General features: G+C 46.7%; 1 protein-coding gene across 4 annotated transcripts in view; it reads left to right on the top strand.

Annotated features, from left to right (window-relative positions):
• ABCA1 (ATP binding cassette subfamily A member 1) overlaps positions 1–21,051 on the top strand; it is a 122,141-nt gene that overhangs the window by 81,002 nt on the left and 20,088 nt on the right. For 2 of the 4 annotated variants that reach the window (XM_019734159.2, XM_019734158.2), the window contains exons 17-33: positions 1,155–1,359; positions 1,793–1,906; positions 3,750–3,921; positions 4,923–5,054; positions 5,886–6,028; positions 6,269–6,406; positions 7,314–7,534; positions 8,885–8,963; positions 9,802–10,004; positions 10,248–10,296; positions 10,490–10,603; positions 11,654–11,802; positions 13,513–13,637; positions 14,894–14,992; positions 17,533–17,722; positions 18,702–18,796; positions 20,062–20,094. In XM_019734159.2, the coding sequence (XP_019589718.1) occupies positions 1,155–1,359; positions 1,793–1,906; positions 3,750–3,921; positions 4,923–5,054; positions 5,886–6,028; positions 6,269–6,406; positions 7,314–7,534; positions 8,885–8,963; positions 9,802–10,004; positions 10,248–10,296; positions 10,490–10,603; positions 11,654–11,802; positions 13,513–13,637; positions 14,894–14,992; positions 17,533–17,722; positions 18,702–18,796; positions 20,062–20,094 (2,261 nt within the window). Of the gene's footprint in view, positions 1–1,154; positions 1,360–1,792; positions 1,907–3,749; positions 3,922–4,922; positions 5,055–5,885; positions 6,029–6,268; positions 6,407–7,313; positions 7,535–8,784; positions 8,858–8,884; positions 8,964–9,801; positions 10,005–10,247; positions 10,297–10,489; positions 10,604–11,653; positions 11,803–13,512; positions 13,638–14,893; positions 14,993–17,532; positions 17,723–18,701; positions 18,797–20,061; positions 20,095–21,051 lie in introns of all 4 variants that reach the window. The other 2 variants (XM_074330781.1, XM_019734160.2) reach the window with 1 other exon arrangement.

Raw genomic sequence — 21,051 nt, 5'->3', positions numbered from 1 at the left:
AACCACAAAACTATTGTCTGTGTCTTTGAGTTTTTGTTTCTTTGTTTGTCGTGTTCCTTTGTTGTTTTCAGTTTTATATCCCATATATGAGTTAAATCATATGGTTCTTGACTTTTTCTGTCTGTTTTATTTTGCTTAGCATAATAATCTCAAGATCCATGCACGTTGTCGCAAATGGCACTATTTCATCTTTTCTTAGGCAGAGTGGTATTCCATTGTGTATATATACCACATCTTCTTTATCCAATCATCTATCAAAGGACACTTTGGTTGTTTCCATGTCTTGGCCACTGTAAATAATGCTACAGTGACATAAATCTTTATGGATAAATATTTTCAGATTTTTTTGCGTAGATAACCCAGAGAGGGATTGTTGGGTCATATGGTAATTCTATTCTTAATTTTTTGAGGAACCTCTGTACTGTTTTCCATAGCGGCTGCACTAGTTTACATTCCCACCAACAGTGTATGAGGGTTCCTTTTAGAGATGGCTCCTTCTTGACTCTTTTCTTCCTTTGTGTCCAGTATGGGATTTCGCTGGAGTAATGTTCTCTGAACTGAAAAAGACTTTGGAGGAGGTGCCCCATCTCCCCACAGATCCCTGACTCCAGCATTTCCTCCCCTTGTACATAGGAGGAGGGGCCTTCGAGGGTGTGCAAACCTGTGTAAAAGCAAGTTGCCAGCTATCTCCTGGGTCACTTATAAGGAAGAGTGATGCACAGGGTGCTCCAGGTGTCTCAGTCTGGACCCCTCAGACATTAGCAGGCCCAGACAGGCTCCTCTGACACGAGCCATCACTGGCTGAGCAGGGGCCTTGAGAAGACCTTGACGAATGTCAGAGTACGTGTGTGTCGGGCACAGGATTGTTGAGCCCTTGGGGCATCTTTGGAATCATAAAATTCCAAAAGTTTTATACTTCATCATACATGCATTTCTGAAATGTGTGTGCATAATGAGTGGTTATAAATAGAATCCTTTTATATGTTGCCAAGGAGCCCACTCCCCTAAAGGGACTCTGTAGGTGAATGCTTCCATGTCTTGTAATTGATCCATTTTGCAAATTCAAATTTCTCCAGGTGAAATTTACATTAGAAGTGTCAGAAAAATGAGAGAGACAAGGAGATGGATAAGTGACTTTTGCCTCCTTCTCACAGAGCCTGCTGTCTCCTGTGGCCTTTGGGTTTGGCTGTGAGTACTTTGCCCTTTTCGAGGAGCAGGGCATTGGGGTGCAGTGGGACAACCTCTTTGAGAGCCCCTTGGAGGAAGACGGCTTCAACCTTACCACCTCGGTCTCCATGATGCTGTTTGACACCTTCCTCTATGGGGTGATGACGTGGTACATCGAGGCTGTCTTCCCAGGTACACGGGGCTCCCACATGGCTTTAGCCATCTGCTAGGGAAATACGGTGTGTAGCTGCAGAGCTTGCCTTTCTTTCTGCTGGAGGTTCTGCAGGGCCTGGGGCTCCCTGCAAAGTGGCTAGGGCTTTAGACTTACGGCAAATATATAGACCAAGGAGAGGCAGCTGATGCCAAAAGGACAACTCTGGCTGCTGATAATACCTTGTTTCCTGAGCATAGTGTGCCAGGTGCTGTGCAAAGTGTTTCATATAGTTTCGTTCATTTAGTCCTCATGAGGCTACTCTGAAGGAGTTACTGTTATAATCAGTTTTTGCAAATGAGAGAACTATCCCATCTCTGAAGGCTGTGTCAAGGAGCGAGTGGGTTTAGCTGGGATACCTCGGGAATGCTGGGGTGTAGCCGAGTTGGACTCACACCTGTGCTTTGCTTTCAGGCCAGTACGGAATTCCCAGGCCCTGGTATTTTCCTTGCACCAAGTCCTACTGGCTAGGCGAGGAATGTGATGAGAAGAGCCATCCTGGTTCCAGCCAGAAGGGAGTATCAGAAAGTAAGTGCTGTTGCCCCCGCTGACTATTGGGAACAAGAGTCTGAAACCACTCCAGGGGCAGAGAAATCACACGCGATGCCCCTTTCCAAATCCTCCCATGGTGATTGTGTCCAGTGCTGTTGCCTCAGCAGGAGGTCACCATCTGAGTCCCAGAGACGTTTTGTTTTCTTGGCTTCTTGGAAAGTGACTACGTGTCTGTACTTCCACCTCCCCCTTCATCTCCCCACCACACACTTTTCGTGCTGTTCTAATAGCTAGAAGGAAGAGAGAAAGAAAACCGTGATTATGGAACCATAACCTTGCTGCCTGCCTTGTTATGGTGATAGATGTATGAGCCGAGGTAGGCTGACACCAAGTGGCTGCTGCCTGTTAAGAGCTCAGCCTGTGCTTCTTAATGTTCTCACCTTTCATTCCCCAGCCCTCATCCTCTCCTGGCTCCTGACCTACAGGTAGAGAGAGGCCTACAGGTCAGCAGGGGCTCTGCCTTCTAGGCTCTTTGCTCAGCTTCTTGGAGGGAGACTCTCTTTCTGTGTTCAGTGAGTGTGGCTTCCTAAGTAGTTACTAAGCCTCTCTTCTGCTGATCTATTGTGCGCCCTTCCCCTAGTCACCAGTGGTACAAGCTGATGTCTCTTAGCATGGTACACCAGACTCCTTCCAACCACTGCTTCTCCTGCTGTGCCCACTCTTCCTGCCCAACGTCCTCTCTGTGCTTAGCTTCTGTGTCAGTCACCTAGAACTGCTCACAGCTGCCAGAGCGTGTCAAATGTTCTCCCACATCGCCATGCCTTGTGTGTACTTTCCTCACAGGAGAGCCCTCTCTCCAACTAGCCTGCCTGAAGTTCCTACTTGCTCTTCAGTATCTAGTTCAGAAGCCCTTCCCCTGAGAAGCCCTTCAACTTCCCAGGTGGTCAGCCATGCCCTCCTTTTGAGATGCCATAGCACTGAAAAAAAAACCCAAATCCTTTTTATTTTAATGTAATTGTAGACTCACAGGAAGTTGCAAAATATTGTATGGGGGATTCCCTTGTACCTTTTACCCAGTTTCCTCCAATAGTTACACCTAACATAACTATAGTACAATATCAAAACCAATTGGTACATTTCATAGACCATCTTCAGATTTGACCAGTATTACAAGCATTTGTGTGTGTGTGTGTGTGTGTGTGTGTGTGTGTGTGTGTGTGTATTTAGTTCTGTGCAGTTTTATCACAGGTGTAGATCCATAATCACTGGCTCAGTGAAGATGCAGAACTGTTCCATCACCACAAACTCCCTCATGCTACCTCATAATAGTCACAGCCCCCTCCACTCCTCCCCAATCCCTGACACCTGTCAACTGTGATAGTCTGTTCTCCCCTTCCACAATTTTATTATTCCCATAATGTTATATAAATGGAACCACATAGTATATAATCTTTTGAGATTGGCTTTTTTTTTTTTCACTCGGCATAATTCCCTTGCAATCCATCCAAATTGTGGTGTGTACTAACAGTTCATTCTTTTTCATTGCTGAGTAGTATTCCACAAAGTGGTTCTACTATAGTTCCACGGCATTTTGGATGTGTTTCTTTAAACAGCTCTTAGCTTCCTACATTTTAATTGTCAAGTCTTTTCCCACCACCCCATAGACTGTGAATCCTGCTTTATGATTGTATTCACATCACCAACCTCAGTGCCCCAGACAGGCCTTAAATAAATATTTGTAGCCTGCCTACCTTCCTGAGAAACCAGAAGAAGCCACGCAGAGTGGACAGTTCCAAAAGTAGAAGCACAACCCCTGTATCTTTACACTCCCTCATCATTATTTTCTGTGTGGTCATTCCTATCTTCTCTCTCCTCACAGTCTGCATGGAGGAGGAACCCACTCACCTGAAACTGGGTGTGTCCATTCAGAACCTCATGAAGGTTTACCGAGATGGCATGAAGGTGGCTGTCGATGGCCTGACCCTGAATTTCTATGAGGGCCAGATCACTTCCTTCCTGGGTCACAATGGAGCGGGGAAGACCACCACCATGTAAGAAGAGGGTGTGGCTTTCTCACAGTCAGCAGCAGGAAGATTCTGTAGTGCAGTTAGAATTTCATACCTAAGAACATTGCATTGGTCACTGGGGCGAGGTCATATGAGAAGTTGATAAGTGTGTAAATACTATCTAATCATGAGAGTGCTTTCTGAGGACTAGTTTTTGCTAGATATGATTTCTTCAGCTAAAACAGGCTGGGGGCCTTTTGGTGACCATTCCCAGAATTAGGCAGCCTTCTTGGAACCTGAGGCTGTGACAGCTCTGAGAAAGGGTCTCCTTTGAAGCTCAGGTTTGCTCAGAAGTATGAGGCAAGAATTTGGGAAGAGAGCTTAGATGTCTTGGAGGGAGGTAGTAATCTCCAGGCACTCTGTCTCTCAGCAGACATGAGAAACAGCAGCTGGCTCTGCTTCTCTTCCCTGGGGCCTACAAGGGCCGTAGAGTGGGCAGCTTCAAAAGGGCACATGGGCCATAGAAACACCAGAGTTAGCCTCAGTGGCTTTCAGCATGGTCCCCCAACCATTGCAAAGAGTATCTCTTTGGGGGTGACCTTCTTTTCCTATTTTATCTTTTTTTAAATGTGCAATCAATATATTATGAACATTGCAGAAAATCTTAAAAAAGTACAAAAATCCTACCACTTGTTTTTATCTCTGAATAATTTCTCCTTGTTTGTCCATTTTACATGGACATAGCCTTAGGCACACAAAATGTATGTCTTCAAATGTACTTTCCATTGCAAATTGGACTCTTCATTTAAAAAAATGCTCATACTGAAATTGTCATTTCCAACACATGGGCCCACTCCCAAGTTATTCACTAAAGCAAAGACTTCTTTGCTTTGTGGGGGTGTTAGAGACCATTAGGGAGGAATGGGGATGGGTGGGAGGGTTGATGCCTGGGCTCTGTCTGTGCTGGGTTTTGCAGACTGGAATGGAGCATTCTGGGCAGGCGGGGGTTAACACTGACCCCAGTACTTTAATATTTTTGTCCTCAGGTCGATCCTAACTGGTCTGTTTCCACCCACCTCGGGCACCGCCTACATCCTGGGGAAAGACATTCGCTCTGAGTTGAGCACCATCCGGCAGAACCTGGGGGTCTGTCCCCAGCACAATGTACTGTTTGACATGTGAGTAGTAGTGGGGTGCTGAGGAGCAGACCCTCTCTGTATGTGTGAGTCATGGGGGGTAGGACTTAAACAGTTTACCTTCTGTGGGGGTGGCAGGCCTCACCTCTGTGGACACGTGGAGACCTTGTTGCCCCTCAGTTTTAGGAAAAGTAGGAGGTGAATTGTTGGATGGGGAGGTGTTTCGTCAGTCCATTTGGTGGGTGGGGGCTTGGGAAATGGTGTTTGACATTATTGTCATTCTGGAGGGCCACTTGGCCCATCCTTCCTCCTGCCCCATCCCTCCCTGATGCTGGGTTGTCCCATCAGCAAGTAAGGGTCCCCAGGGAGCCCCCATGGGGAGTAGAGAAAGAGCTGAGTTCTGTAACCTTGGCCAAGGACTTTCCCTGCTGGGCCCCAATTTCCTTTTATCTAAAGTGAGCAGCTCTGCTCATGTCTTCCACAGGAGCCTTATTCTCTCAGGGCCTGAGGTCCTTTGAAGTGCAGGAGGGCTGCTCCTGGGTTAATGCTGAGCCAGCTTCTTGGTGGATGGCATTTTGGAGAGGGCCCTTTGGGGACCTGCAGCTGTGTGATCCATGGTGGCTGGGCCTGCTGGGAATAAGCTGGAAGTGACTTGTCACATCTCAGCTTCAGCTTAAGCAGCTCATCTGGTTGCTTACTGCTGTTCTCCCTTGAATCCTTCCTGAAGATTATTTTTCAGAAGTTGATAAAGTTCAGAAAAAAAAAGGGAGGGAGAAAGAAAAATGCACCCATTCTCTTGTGTTCTGTGTCAAGAGGCACTATATTCTGGTGCATCCTGCAGGGCCCAGAGCTGACCTACCTCTCTGTCCCCAGGTTGACTGTTGAAGAACACATCTGGTTCTACGCCCGCCTGAAAGGGCTCTCAGAGAAGCATGTGAAAGCAGAGATGGAGCAGATGGCCCTGGATGTCGGTTTGCCACCCAGCAAACTGAAAAGCAAAACAAATCAGCTGTCAGGTGAGGCCCAGAGCTGCCTCCCTGCTCCCCTTTCCCCTCCTCCTCACACACACACACACACACACGCACACACACACACACACACACACACACACGCTGCCCCAGGATCCCCTCTCGAGGGAGGGGGGTCAGAAACATGTCTCTGGCCTGTCCCCAGAGGGGTGCCTCCATTCTTCTCTCGCCATTTCTGTCTTCACTCACTGTCTGTGGCTGGACCTTTATCCTCCCTTTTTCTTATAGGTGGAATGCAGAGAAAGCTGTCTGTGGCCTTGGCCTTTGTTGGGGGATCCAAGGTTGTCATTCTGGATGAGCCGACAGCTGGTGTGGACCCTTACTCCCGCAGGGGAATATGGGAGCTCCTGCTGAAATATCGACAAGGTCACTGAGGTGCATTTATTCTGTGTCCGGGGCTGGGAGGGAGGGGCCGTGGGAGAGGCTCGAGAAGTAAGGCCACAGTTAGTGGCTGTTCTTGCTAGAGCAACAGAGTTGCTTCTCAAGGAAAATGTACAACCTGTTTTCTTAAAGCTCTGTGCTCACCTATGTATGGAGGGGGGAGGCCTGGTTTACAAGGCACTCGTTTATGCTTCGTTACCTAGGGGCCTGCATGCAGGAAGAAGGGAAGTGGGGAAAAGGGGCATCTCTTTTGGGCCCCCACAGCCACCAGCGCCACCTGTAGGAAAGAACTTAACTGTGTATTATAACCATGTCCCCTATAGACTGAAGTTCTGAGAGCAGACACTGTACCGCTGTTCATCTCTGTCCCCAATGTGGTGCATTAAATTTATGGCTGTTGGAAGAGTGGATGAATAAATGAGTGGATAGGGGAGGTGCAGGGGCATGATTGGCAGTCTGCTTAGAGATATGGAAGGTATATTATGTTCCCACCTCATGGTAACAGCATGAGGAGTACAGGCTTTGGAACCAGCTCTGCCTGGCCCTGAGACCTTGGCAAAGTCATTTAACTTGCCTTGGTCTCTTTACCTGTATTAATAGTAGTGCCTACCTCATAGAAGATTATCTTAAATGAGAATGCGCATAGGCCACCTAGTACGCTGCCTGGCAGGTAATGAATTCCCAAATAAATGATCCCATTCTTACCTTTATGAAGATGCAGTAGCTATCCCCAAAGCTTTGCCATCCTTGAGGTCATGGCCACACAGGCTTCCAGATCTTTCTTCCATGCTTGCCCCTGCTTGTATTTCTTTAGTTCTGGCCATTGCAGTCAATGAGAATCGATAGGTCTCACCTGTCCCGCGAGTCCTGACATTGTGTTTGTGCCCGGCAGGCCGCACCATCATTCTCTCCACACACCACATGGATGAAGCGGACATCCTGGGGGACAGGATTGCCATCATTTCCCATGGGAAGCTCTGCTGTGTGGGCTCCTCCCTGTTTCTGAAGAACCAGCTGGGAACAGGCTACTACCTCACCCTCGTCAAGAAGGACGTGGAATCCTCCCTCAGTTCCTGCCGAAATAGCAGTAGCACTGTGTCGTGCCTGAAAAAGGTGAGTTGCAGTCTCAGGGCTGGGCTGGTGCGGGGTCCAGGAGTCAGGACTTGTTGGCTGTGAATGGCTTGTCTGTCTCCACCCCATTCTGCCACGTTGAGGCCCCCATCTCTTTGCTCTGTGGTCCCTTGGGAATCCCGTCGTACCTCATACGTGGAAAGGTCAGGAGGCTTCCATTCCCATTATGCTAGCTCTGTGGAATCCCATTTCGTTCTTCCTATGGGGCACAGTGAGTGACAGAGAAGGTCCTTCTGTTGAAGGAAAGAGACTTGCCAAGAGTTAAGAGCCTTGGCTGCAGAATGCCCTGCAGTTCCTGCTCATTACCTCTGAATCGCATTGACCTTAACGTCTAACCTGCAAAGCAGCAAACGTGTATCGAGAATTGATTTCCTGCCAGACACTTACTCTAGCAGACTCTGGGCATAAAAGAAAACAATGCTAATAATTAATTCTTTGTAGCATTATTGCCATTTACAAACTTTTTTTTTTTTAATTTAACATCATCTCAAAGTGCAGAGTAACCCTGGGAAGAGGATATTGTAATTACTATCCCAGATGAGGGAAGTGAGACTTGTAGTGATTTGGTAGTTTATTCAAGTTCACCCAGCAGGCAGATAATGGAGGTGGGACCAGAACCCAATAACCAGGTACGTTTTCTTCTGTACCACAGTACATGCCTGAAATTTCTTTGTGTATTGAAACCAGTGGCTGAAAACAAAAACATTGACATCCCAACCTTGAACTTACTTCCCTTTGCACGGGTACCTGGTGGCTCCGAGTGTGGTCTGAGGACCAGCAGCATTGGGGTCACTAGGGAGCTTGTTAGAAATGCAGAAACTTGGGCCTACCTCAGAGGTACTAAATCAGAATCTGCATTTTAACAAGGTGCCCTGGTGATTAAACACACGGGAAAGCTTGAGAAGCACTGAAGTAGACCACTAGCCAGGTAAATCCCATGCCTCAGACGGCTGGCGAGTGCCTGGTGACGTCATTCATCGGCAGGCCACAGTGCTTTGGAAAGCTCTGCTTCCCGACCTCCCACCTCCAGGAGGTGAGGCTATCCCCACAGCACACACACGTCATACAGTTGCCTCAGAAACCATGGCCGCCCAGTTGCACGCCTGTCATGGGAGGCTTCTTGCTCCAGTCCTCCCACAGCAGAGCCTCTTGGAAGCCCTCCCTGGTGAAGGTGGTGGCAGCTCTGCCTTGCTCAGTCCCTGACCCATTCTCACCTCCTTCTTTGCCATCAGGAGGACAGTGTTTCTCAGAGCAGTTCTGATGCTGGCCTGGGCAGCGACCATGAAAGTGACACGCTGACTATCGGTAAGGACTCTGGGGTCTCTTATTCAGGTGGTGCCTGAGCTTCCCCCAGCTGGGCGGAGTGGAGGCAGAGGAGGAGAAGTGCAGAGGCTGGTGGCGCTGACTCAAGGTTTGCTGCTGGGCTGGGGCTGGGGCTGGGCGGCTGTGGGAGAGGGCACAGCTTGGTGGCGGACTGGCCTAACACTTGTTGGGAAGCTTGGGGCTTGGTCCCAAATAAATGGACGCTGACAGGGCAGTGTGCCAGATGGCTGCGATGATTGTGGGTGAGGAGATCCCTAAGGGGGGTGGCGGATGAGGCTGGACACTTGAGATCAAGGGATTGAGGAGCTGAGATCCACGCCAATGGGAAGGGACTGGAGCTCAGGACCTAAGGACGGTGAGAGCCTAGTAGGTCAGGAATAGCCAGCTGGACGAGTGTAGAGGAGGCCGGTGTCACCACTAGCATGTATGGAACAGAAGCCTTTACCAAGGTCGTGTTTGCCCAGTCCTAACAGCCAACATTTTCCAGGAAGACTTCTCCTTCCATGAACTGTTTGGTTAACCTTCTATTGAGGTAACTAGAAGGAGCCTTCTATAAAGGTTAGGGGAGAGTGAAGAATCTTTTAAGGTTTGTTGAATCAAGTTTTTCGTTGAAGAATCCTAGAGTTTAGGCAATAGAACCAGCCTTTCAACCTCAGAGTCCTCCGTCTGCCCGTGTACCGGCCCATGCACTGACAACCCAGTGTCCCTGGCTTTGGTGATAGAAAGGTGAATGAGACTTAGTCCTCGTCCCCAGGAACTCGCATGCCACAGATGAACATGTGGAATGACTTTAGTATCTGCGACAGGTGTAGCACATGGGCTGTGGGATTCTGAGGAGTAGGCAAAGGGAGAAGGCAGGGAATGGCTGGCCCTTCATGTGGGGCCTCTGAGCTGGCTGAGCCATCTTTGTGCTTTGGTGCCTACAGATGTCTCCGCCATCTCCAACCTCATCAGGAAGCATGTGTCCGAGGCCCGGCTGGTAGAAGACATTGGGCATGAGTTGACCTACGTGCTACCCTATGAAGCTGCCAAAGAGGGAGCCTTCGTGGAACTCTTCCATGAGATTGATGACCGGCTTTCAGACCTGGGCATCTCTAGTTATGGCATCTCAGAGACTACCCTGGAAGAAGTAAGTGAATTGTCCTAATGCCATAGCTTTAATCCGTAAATGATTGTCTGGATTGATAGCCTCACCACCGAAGAAAAATGGTTTGTCTCCCAAGTGACTCTGACAAAGTATTATTGATAAATGAAGCTTCTACTTTTTGTCTTTAGGGACTAGCCTACCATTCAGTCATGTAATAATCATGGCTGTGGAGGTTGCTTTCCTAACATGGTGCTTATAATATTCTCAATGACTCTTATCTTTCAGATATTTCTCAAAGTGGCTGAAGAGAGTGGCGTGGATGCTGAGCCGTCAGGTAACCCCCCAGGGGGCTCCACAGGCTCTGGGCTGTGCCTCCTGCAGGCTGTCTTAGCTCACCTGGGCTGTGCCTTTCCCTTTGAATTGTTTTATTCCTTTCTTTCTTTTAGTGTATAGGTTTGATACAGATGCCGAGAGTTTGTTTTGTTACAAATCAAGTAAAATGTGGAATTCTTCCCCTTTGCCTTCAGATGGCACCTTACCCGCAAGACGAAACAGACGGGTCTTCGGGGACAGGCAGAGCTGTCTTCGCCCATTCACCGAAGACGATGCTGTTGACCCAAATGATTCCGACATAGACCCAGGTCCGTTTAGGCAAGATCTGTGTTCTGTTGCTTGAAAGTGAATTGCTCTCTTATGTTCGTCTCTGGTGTTCTTTCGACGGCCTTGAACCAGGATGATAGATGCCTACAGGGTCCAAAGGGAAGAGAGAAAATGAGAAAAGCTATTTTCCCTTTTCCAATGTTGTGCCTGTGGTCAACCCTGAAAGAGCCTGTTCTCATCACTTTCTTCATTGAGCTGAGATCTTTTCTCTCAAGATACACATCAAAGGATGGTCCCTCAGTCTTCTGAATCCATTATCTTTTCTGTAGTGTCCCAGTTTTTAATTGTTGAATAAATCTTCTTTGGATGGATGGATGATTTTGAAAGAGTCAGAGAGGTGAATGTGCTTTTAGACTTAACTGTCCCCTTAGATTTCGATATTTTGGATGAGCTTATCCCTGCGTGTTTGGCTGGAGTGGAGAAGTGGAGGTAAGAAATCAAGCAAAGTCATAAGAGGTCAAAGCATTGCAGCAAGGAATCGTTCATTGAAGATGAGGATTTCTGTAACATTTGTAGGAACAGGAACCTTTCTGACTGCCCCAGTCTCTGCTTGTGTGAGTGTGTGGCTCTCCTGTTCTCCCTGACGTCATGTGCTGTCAGGACTTAGCGTGCTTGGATGTGTCTGCCTTTTACCAAAAGTATAACAGACGGGAGACAGATCACCACTGTGTGTTCTCGTCTGTCCGCCCGTGTCCATGGCCTGTTTCATAGAGCCTGAGGGTGACTTGAGTCATCTGAAGGACTGGATGTGACACCCAGTCATGTGGGGACACATCTCTGCAGTTGTCTCCAGGCACCTTCATTTTCTGCACTTGTCAGACAAGAACCAAGAGGCAGAGACTGCCGCGGTTGCACGTTTGGAGACATGACTTTCTTGAACATAGATTCGTCAGGAAAGCCCTTTACTCCTGAGATACTTTTACCTTCAAACTCAGCCTCCAGGATGGTTGCTGAAGATGCGGGAGGGAGAAGCATGGTGATGTCAAAAGTGACTAAGATAATAGGTGACCTTAAGTGCTGGCTTCTTGCAGAATCCAGAGAAACAGACCTGCTCAGTGGGATGGACGGCAAAGGCTCCTACCAGGTGAAGGGCTGGAAACTCACACAGCAGCAGTTTGTGGCCCTTTTGTGGAAGAGGCTGCTGATTGCCAGACGGAGTCGGAAGGGATTCTTTGCTCAGGTGAGATACGCTGTTCCGGGTGAAGGACTCAGGCTTCATGGGCGGGGGGACGCAGGATCCCTATCCAGTGAAGGCAGGATAGCGTTGTGGTTATCAGATGGATGCCTGAGCCGGAGTATCTGTATTTCAGTCCCAGTTCTGCTTCTTGGCACTTGTGTATCTGCTGGCAAGCTACTTCTCTGTGCCTCAATCTCCTCATCTGTAAAATGGGGATAATCATAGTACCTGTGACATATGGTGGTTATGAAGATTAGACTAAGTGCGTAGAATGGACCTCACATTAGAAATTTCTGTGTGTATATGTGTGTGTGTGTGTGTGTGTGTGTGTGTGTGTGTGTGTGAATTTATTGTAGAAGAGAATGTAACAAAGATAAAATTTAGAAAAACTGGCTGGGCAGATTAAACTTTCATAACTTAAGAGGTGATATGTCCAGATGCACTTGACATATGAACTTACTGGAAATTTGTTTTTTTTCTAAATTGATGTTTAATTACAAACTGATCAAAAAAATAACCAGAGAGATCAGAAAAATATGGCAGACGGAGAAGACTCGTTACACTGTTGCCTGCATGTCAGCGTTGACATGCTAACTTGCTTGGTTAGGAGGGGTGAAATTATTCCTCTCTATAAAATTGGGAAGTATAGAGAAACAGCCTGCAGAGCTTCTTCCCTACAGACTGTGGGTAATGCAAAGAGTACAAGTTCGGAGCATACAGACCTGGATTTGAATCCTCGTTCTGCTACTTATTGGCTGCGTGAACTTGGGCAGCTTAATCAATCTCTCTGAGCCTCAGTTACCTTGTTGGTTGATTGGTGATAAAGATACTACTACATAGTGTTATAATGATCATTAAATAATTCTCACTACAGTACTTTTCCATTGAATTAATCACTCAGTGATAATTTTCCGCATTGAAACCGCAGAACATTAGAGCCAGCGGTAGCATTTGAATCTTTACATATTTTTTTAAGGACATATTTCTCAGGAATAAATGGAAGGAGCTTAGAGTTTACTTATGAAGTGTGTGCACGTCAGAGAAGGTACAAGTGTGAAGTTTGAGGTGGCTTACTTAATAAGGACTTAGATAATTACACTTTTTGAGGTCATGGGGAAGACAATGGCTGCTGTTCCCTTTCAATGGAGACATTGCTATAGAGTGTTTTTTTAAAATCACAGTATGGGATCTGAATGGATCATCTAGTCTCAGCTTGCAGACTACAAATGAGAAAACTGAGGCCAGTGGGGAAGTGACTTCACACGGATATACTTGTAGAGAGAGAACCAACTTCAGGTCTCCTCGCTCCTGGTTCAGGGCTTGTTCTCAGCCTTCCTCTGAGCTGAGCTGGGCTCATGGCCCAGTGTAGTTTTCCTCAGGTTTCTGGGGGAACAGGGTAGGAACCACTGTTCTGAGTCATCCTGCATGTGATCATGGTTTATTCCGCGAAATTCTCAGTTTGATACCTCTGCCAGGTGGTCGTACCCTCTGGCCTTGGGCTGCCAGCTTCCAGAAATGCCCTGGAGGGAAGAGGTTTAGTTTTCAGGCTGCTGCTTTGAACCTGCCCATGGTGCCTTGGCTGTGTTCAGCTATGGGCCCTGTACTCCTCCCTTGCCCGCTGGCTGGGCCGGGAGGCAGGCTGGACTCACCGGGGCTTGTCCCGTGGCCACCTTTCTGACACATGTCCTCCCCCCTTCAACCCCCTGGTTATAGATTGTCCTGCCAGCTGTGTTCGTCTGCATCGCCTTGGTGTTCAGCTTGATCGTGCCCCCTTTTGGCAAGTACCCCAGCCTGGAACTGCAGCCCTGGATGTACAACGAACAGTACACATTTGTCAGGTATGTGTTTGCTCTCGACACCCAAGGAGAGAGGAGAGCACGGGCAAACCAAGGGTGTTTGCTGTGCCAAGGGCCAGCGGGAGGTAGACTTAAGAATCACACAGTGGAATGGATTTTCCCAGCTGTGGCTGAAGCCCTGACACAAACCACTAATATATGCAGAGAGCAGCTGTGAACAGAACGAGAAGGAATAGGCCAGTCTTCTGTTGCCTCATTTGAACTCCTTTCCTCTTCATACTGCTGTTGTCAGAAACAGGCGTGTGTGCCTCACATACACACTCTGCCCTTGCAAACAAATCTGTGATCGAGCTATAACATATGTAGATTTTCATAGCTATGTTGTAATTTTGTAGTTCAGCAGGGGGCCTCCAGACACTGTCAACGCATTTCACCTCCAGCTTCTAGTTTTCTGCAGAGTACAATTCGTGTATTTATTATCTAGTCTTTTAAGTTGTAGATGTTAGCTGCTGTTTGTTCTTCAGACAAAAATGCCAGCTACGTTATAATAATCCAACGCTTCAAACAAAAGGACAAAGGAATTTCTCTGTCTCATTACACAAGAGTTTTCTTCAGTGCTGTAGTGTTTGCAGACCTTTAGAGCAGGGAAGTGTTTCAGTGATGTAAAAGCAAAGCTTAAAAAAACAAATGAATCGATCTCTTTTTCTCTAACCCCCACCTTTCCTTCCTTTTTAGTGTAGGTTTACGTTATTCCTTCCTTTTCCAGCTGCTGACTCCATATTGCCCAGGGCTGTGGGACGTGGGCTTATTTTGTGTTTATAAGCTGAGCCCATTTTTGTTTGTGTTTTCTAGTTGTCCATGCAAACACTCAGCCAATAAAATCTGCCTGCCCTCTCCTAGGATATCCTGGTTGTCTGCCTAATGGATGATCACGAAAGGGTCTTTGAACTACTGATTCTTAATGAATTCATTTACCTCACGTTAAAATATATATGTCAGTGTGTTTAAATGTGTGTACGGATACACGTGCCCACACATAACGCACACCTCCGTACATATAACTTGTTTCTATACCAGCTCCACTTTGGAGTGCTACATGTGACTCTACTGGCAAAACATATGGCCAGAGTCTGAGATCTTTGGGGGTGGGTTCTGTTTTATTCATTTCTGTTTCAAGAGCTTGGGACACAGGAAGGACTTAATAGAGTGTTTATTTGAAAAAAAACAAAAAACTTTTCCTCCATGAAATGTATGCTTTGAATGAATTGCTGAGCTGGCTGCCTCTGCTGTACCCACAGCAATGACGCTCCCGAGGACATGAGCACCCAGGAGCTCCTGAATGCCCTCACCAAAGACCCTGGCTTCGGGACCCGATGTATGGAAGGAAACCCCATCCCGTGAGTGCCACTATGACACCCTCCACACCGGCCTCTTGTGCTTGTCGCCTGCTTTGGCCTCTCATGCGCTGTATTTAGTAGTTGTGTGCCATGCTGTGACTACCACCATTTATTTGCCCTTTGAGCCATTTTTTGTTTTATATTTAAAAAGCTAATGTAGTAATCTAATTAGGCCATCTAGGAAGAAACATACCAGACGAGGAGAGCTGTCTGACATCCTGCAAAGCGAATGACTACAGACGTTTGTTTACTCTTTAGGAATTAATATTTAATTTAAATGGCACTTTGTACTTACTGATCTTTCTTTCCCTTCTTTCCCTTCCCCTCAGCTCCCGTGCCAAAGTGTGGAGCTAGGCTGCCAGTATATGTAATTTGCAGCTTTGCTTCTTAGCTTCTTCACTGTAACAACCTGAATAGATGATGTCATTTTTGTAAAAATAGGCGGTTTCTTCTTTTAGAGTTGCATGTTTTTGTGGTATTCTCCTTCAAAATCCTTTTTTGAAAAAGTAGGCGGTGTATAATACATTCAGTTAAATACCCGTAGACTGAGTGGGTATGCGGGGAATGTATATCCTGAGATCTCTGTGAGTAAAGGCAATAAAGAGAGGTGAGGAGCTTCTGAGAGAGCCCAGTGATGGGCAAGTTTCCCAGCTCAGGTGGAATTGGCCGTTGAGCTTGTTAACCTCAAACTGAGGAGTTAGTGGAGAGTGTGGGAAGGTGTAGAAAGATTGGAGAAGGGCTAACTTACATTCCAGGCTTTAAAGGGATGATACCGACCCTGCCAGAATCACAGAGTAGTGAGCCTCCTAACCTGTGTATGCAAGGTTTTAGAGCAGGTTTCTAAATGGGTAGCTATTATGTACTTGTTATCTCTCATTAATTCCGTACTTACTGACCATTTGTTAGTACTTAATACTTAGAATGGGAGGTAAATCCTAGAAGCCAATGTCAGCTCCTAGGAACGTGATGACTGAGGTGGAGAAGGCAAAGACACATCCTATCTGGATTTCGCAAGACTTGATGAGATTCCACCAGACCTTTGACGAGATTCCACTTGAAAGTTTGGTGGGCGAGATAGAAGAACGAGATGAGATGATAGTAGAGTTAGATGGACTCACACAAGCCAGCTGAACACTGTGCTTTCATAGCTTGATGCCACCCTAGGAAGGATCTGTAGGAGCCAGGTCTGGATTGGGAGCTTGCCTACAGAGACAGAAGAGGCAGGGCCCCCGACAGCAGAGGGCTCCCCACCTGGAAGCCGAGTACCACTGAATGTGTGTGGGGGGCAGCCCGATGGAGGGATCCCACTCTGGGAACTTTCAGGTGTTTCCCCCCCCCTCAAAAAAAAAAAGTAATAATAACTGAGGAACTGTGGGAAGTGTGACGGGGACACTTTCCTGCAGCATTTAACACTTTGTCTCAGCCAGTCATTTTGTGACCGTTTTAGAATGTGAGCTTCAGGAGGGCACCGTGTCTTAATTTGAAGTTTCCATTTCGTTGGGACACTTTGCTGCAAGCATGTTATAAAGACGGTGACTCTGCTTTAAATTGTAGAATGTTTGGAGCTGGAAAGGATGGTGGAAATGACTTGTTGAAACATGACGTATGGAAACAAGCAATTCCATACTTTTGTTTTTCTCGTGGACAACATAAGCCCTGAGAGGGCAAGTGGCTTGATGATCCCACAATAATTCAGAGCTCACATCAGCCCTAAAGGCCTGTCTTCTGTCACCTGAATGCTTGCAAACAACCCAGCTCTTCATGGACCAATCACTCTCACCCCCCACTCACTCCCAAACTTCTGTGGTTTTAAAACATAAAGTGAATCCTCGAATTCTGCACCAGATCAGCAGCACTTGAGCATAAAGTTGAGACTCCTTCCCAGGCCTGTGTCATCTTCCTCCCTGCTGCTCTTCCTCCTGGCTCATCACGTTCCAGCCACCCTGCCTCCCGTTGTTCTGAACCAGAAAACACAGGGCTGTTGCACCTGTGCTTTCTCTTGGCTTCTGCCTGTAATGTTCTTTCCCCCCCAAATCTCTGCCTGGCTTGTCTCTCTTACTGTTTTTGTTTTGGCTAAAGTATGTCACTTCTTTAAGTGGCATCTTTCTTTTCACTTTGCTTCATTTTTGGCCATTAAGCTTCTGCGGTTGAATTGATATCTAACTCTTTCATGGGAACACAAACTCCATGAAGGCAGGGACTTTGTTTTGTTCACCCAAGACTGTCCAATATGCAGAACAGTGTCTGGCACATAGTAGATGCTCAATGAATGTTTTTTTTGAGTGGCCACATGGGAGAGTGATTGAGTGCTGGTGGATTGGATGGACTGGAGTTCAGCATAAGCACTCGGGGCCTTTTGAGTTCCATTGTCCTTATCTGCAAAATGAGTTTGCAGCTTCAAGTCTCTGGGAGGATCAAATAATCAAGTGGTGAGGGAGGTATAATGCATGTTTGCAGTTGTTATTGATCCTGGACTCCTGAGGCAGCAGGAAGGGCCAGGCCCTGTCAGGTGATCCAACTTTGATGTCCTCCCTTTGCAGAGACATGCCTTGCTCAGTGGGGGAGAAGGACTGGACCACCGCCCCAGTTCCCCAGATCATCACGGACCTCTTCCAGAAGGGGAACTGGACGATGGAGAACCCCTCACCCTCCTGCCAGTGTAGCAGCGATAAAATCAAGAAGATGCTACCCGTGTGTCCCGCGGGGGCAGGCGGGCTGCCTCCTCCACAGGTGAGTGCCTCTCAGGTGTAGCAGCAGATGGGGTGCAGGGTGGGCTAGGGAAGAAGGAATGGATGACGTCATGTCAGGGGGGGTCTCTTTCCATCTTGATTTTAATTCTTGTTGTAGGAAAAAGCATGTGTTTTGGGTGGGTGGGGATGCTTGAACCACGTCGTTCCTATGTCTGAGGGAGCTTAGTCTATTTCTCTATTTTGAAAAGTCAGCCTAAGTTGAGTTAAAACCAGAACACAAATCTCTGGGACAATAGGATATGGAAGACACACAGTGGCCTCTCCCAGAGTGGTGGTGTCACAGGACAGGCTGTGTGACTGGCCCAGCTTTACCCTTGGCTGGTGACCTTGGACAGGCCAGTCTGAGTCCCTGGGCCTGTTTCCTCATCTTTGCGTTAGGGAGGCTGGTCCATAAAACTTCTGTGGGCCTTAACAAGGCTGACATTCTCTGAGACTGAGTATGGAAAGCGGTTCTGAGCCATTTTTTCTGAAAACAATTTCAGGAAGACGCTTGCTTGTGATAGCCCTCGGCGGCTTTATCAGCATCCTGGTTGCAGGGTGAGAACAAGCAACGTTAAATGGATGTGAGAACTTAAAGAAGTTCTGGTTACCGCTCTTTAAAATAATAGCCAATGTATTCTTCCTTATAACACCAACGAACGAAAGAATTCACTAGGCATAGTGAATGATGTCGCTGCCTAGAAATCTTTTGCGACCATGAAGAATCCCATTTAATAGTCTCTTGTTTAAAATAATTTCCTGGGGAACATCGTGGCTTGGCATAAGTGTATGGCCAGAGCCAAGGGTGGGATAGACCCGGCTTCGGTGGTTGGCTGATGGCAGTGCCTGGACCCTTGGGCAGGGTCTGGTCACGCTGTGGTACATGTTTGAGGGACATGTGTCAGTGTAGTCCTTCATTTGCTTTGTGTCCCAATTCTGGTTCATAAAGACACATGTGCTTGGTTTTTCTGTGATAATAGAGAAAACAGAACACTGCGGACATCCTTCAGAACCTGACGGGAAGAAATATTTCGGATTATCTGGTGAAGACCTATGTGCAGATCATAGCCAAAAGGTCATTATTTACTGAATTTGGGCCTTGCTTTATCATTACTGACCAGAGGAATTAGAGATCTAAAAAGAGTAGGCTGAGTAGTGGGGGGAAACATTAAATGTTGGCCTGCTGTTGTCTATTGGAAGTTCAGGATATTCTTTCAAAGTAGACAAAATGAGCAATATTATGAACATTCAGTTGTCAGCTTCAAGATTGACTCTGCCTGGTTCCAAAATGAAAATATATCTGGATTCAAATTCTGATTCTTCCGCTTGCTAACTGTTTGACCAGCAGTATTCAGTTATCTTTAGTTCGTATAAAATGGGATGATAATGTTGCTTTTATGAGTTTGTTTTGAGGATTAAATGAAATGATACATATATGTATGTATGAAATTATATATGTATATTACACACACACACACACACACACACACACACACACACACACACTCTCACGGTGCCAGAAAAATGTATACACATTTTAAGAAAGGAAAAAACTATTAAAATTGTGATACTAACCATATACCAATAACAAAAGATGTGTACAAGTCACGTCTGACTTCTGCAATTACAAGAGGTGCTCAAAGTGGTTACCATCAGCGTCCAGATACTTCTGATTATGGCGAACTACTGCTTGAGCAACACTGACCGAGTGTCCACTTGTATACATTCTTTTGGTACCCCTGGTATATGGTACCTCTCGTGGATGTGATGTGTGACAATACATGGTGTTATGAAGAGAGCCCTGAGCCAACTCAGGAGCCTGCCTTGGCTGTGGGGTCTTCCTGGGGCATCACAGCAGAATGTTGAATACTTCGCTAATACTCAGGAAATGTTTCTTCTGGTTTCCTTCCCATGAACTTGGCTAGTTGGGCCTCTCCAGAGGTCTCCGTGACTTTAAATGACAAGGGTATGTTTGAATGACAGTTACTGTGAGTTTCCAAGAAAGAGGCATAACCTCTCCATATGTTGTCCCTAAACTGATGTATTACTTTGAATTTAAAAAGTTTCAGTTTGGTCCCATCTTTGTCTATAAGGTGGTTTTTGAATTAGTTTAATGCAAGGCATGAGTTTCATATAAATAAGATTTTAAGGAGGGGAAAAGAAATGACGTGCTGATGAGGGCTGCTTTCCATGGGCACAACCCTACAACACCAGCCTAGTCATAGGATTATTTCTGTTCCTTTGTTGTGTCCTCTGCTAGATATTTACTCCTTTTGAATCATTAGGAATAGGATCACTGTGTCTTTGAACTGATTTTTGGTTTGTCTTTGGCTTCTGCAGCTTAAAGAACAAGATCTGGGTGAATGAGTTTAGGTAAGTGGACCTCTTTCTGTGTTTTACTTTTTCTTGACTCCCATATCAGGATGATTTTGATGCAGGTGTCCTGGATCCCAGGAAATAGTTTAGCGATTGTTTTGCCCTTAGTATTTCTGCTCAGTGACCAGCTGCCACTTCAGAGGCCTTTGAAAATGTGGCATCCTGATTTCCTTGAGGAGACTCAGAAGTTCCCTGTGCGTCTCCAGTGAGATGCATAAGAGGACGCACTGTGTTGTTAGGAGAACACCTGTGCTAGTCACATGTTGTCTTGAATCAGATCCCCAGGAGTCCTAGGGACTCCAGGAAAATTTTTCAGGCCTTTGGATTAGGACCAAGAGGGTCTTGGATGAAATAAGAGGCATCAAAACCATCTATTTTCACTGTATTGTAACCCATTTATCCCTCTGTGCTTTGGAGGAACAGGTGGGACCAGGGAAAAAAAGAAGGAAGACTACTTGGAGCCAATTCATATTTTATGAAAAATGAGATACCTTCTATGGCTGCCTGAAAACTTGGCTCTTTGGCACTGCTTCCCACTTTTCTTCTTTGCCTTTTTCCTGAGGGCCAGGACCCACAGAAGTCTAAACAGAGCAGAAAGGGACCCCTATAGTTGTCCTCATGCTAAGGGCCTGTCTCTAAGCCCGCCCTCGCCTCTCTGGTCAGTGTGCCTCACCACTCATCCTGACTCCCGTCTGCTTGCCTTTGAGACCCAAGTTCAAGCCTCAGCCACCAAAGTCTGAGGAGCACCTGTGAGCTGACTGACCATTGTTTCCTCAATATCTCAGATGTCTAACTGTTCATACTCAGGCCCAAGTCCTTCCTATTTGGCAGGAACCATAAGAGTGGAGAGATTGCCAGATTCCATTAGAGAAGCCAAGTTGTAACTTTCTCTGAGTCTAACTTTGGTCCTAATTTGACTAAGCAATTCATCCACATGAGGCGTGTACACCCTCA

Source organism: Rhinolophus sinicus, linkage group LG04, assembly GCF_036562045.2.
Source record: "Rhinolophus sinicus isolate RSC01 linkage group LG04, ASM3656204v1, whole genome shotgun sequence".
NCBI classification, from domain to species: Eukaryota; Metazoa; Chordata; class Mammalia; order Chiroptera; family Rhinolophidae; genus Rhinolophus; species Rhinolophus sinicus.
Note: the sequence above shows the minus strand (reverse complement) of the source record. Positions and strands in the feature narration are given on the sequence as shown.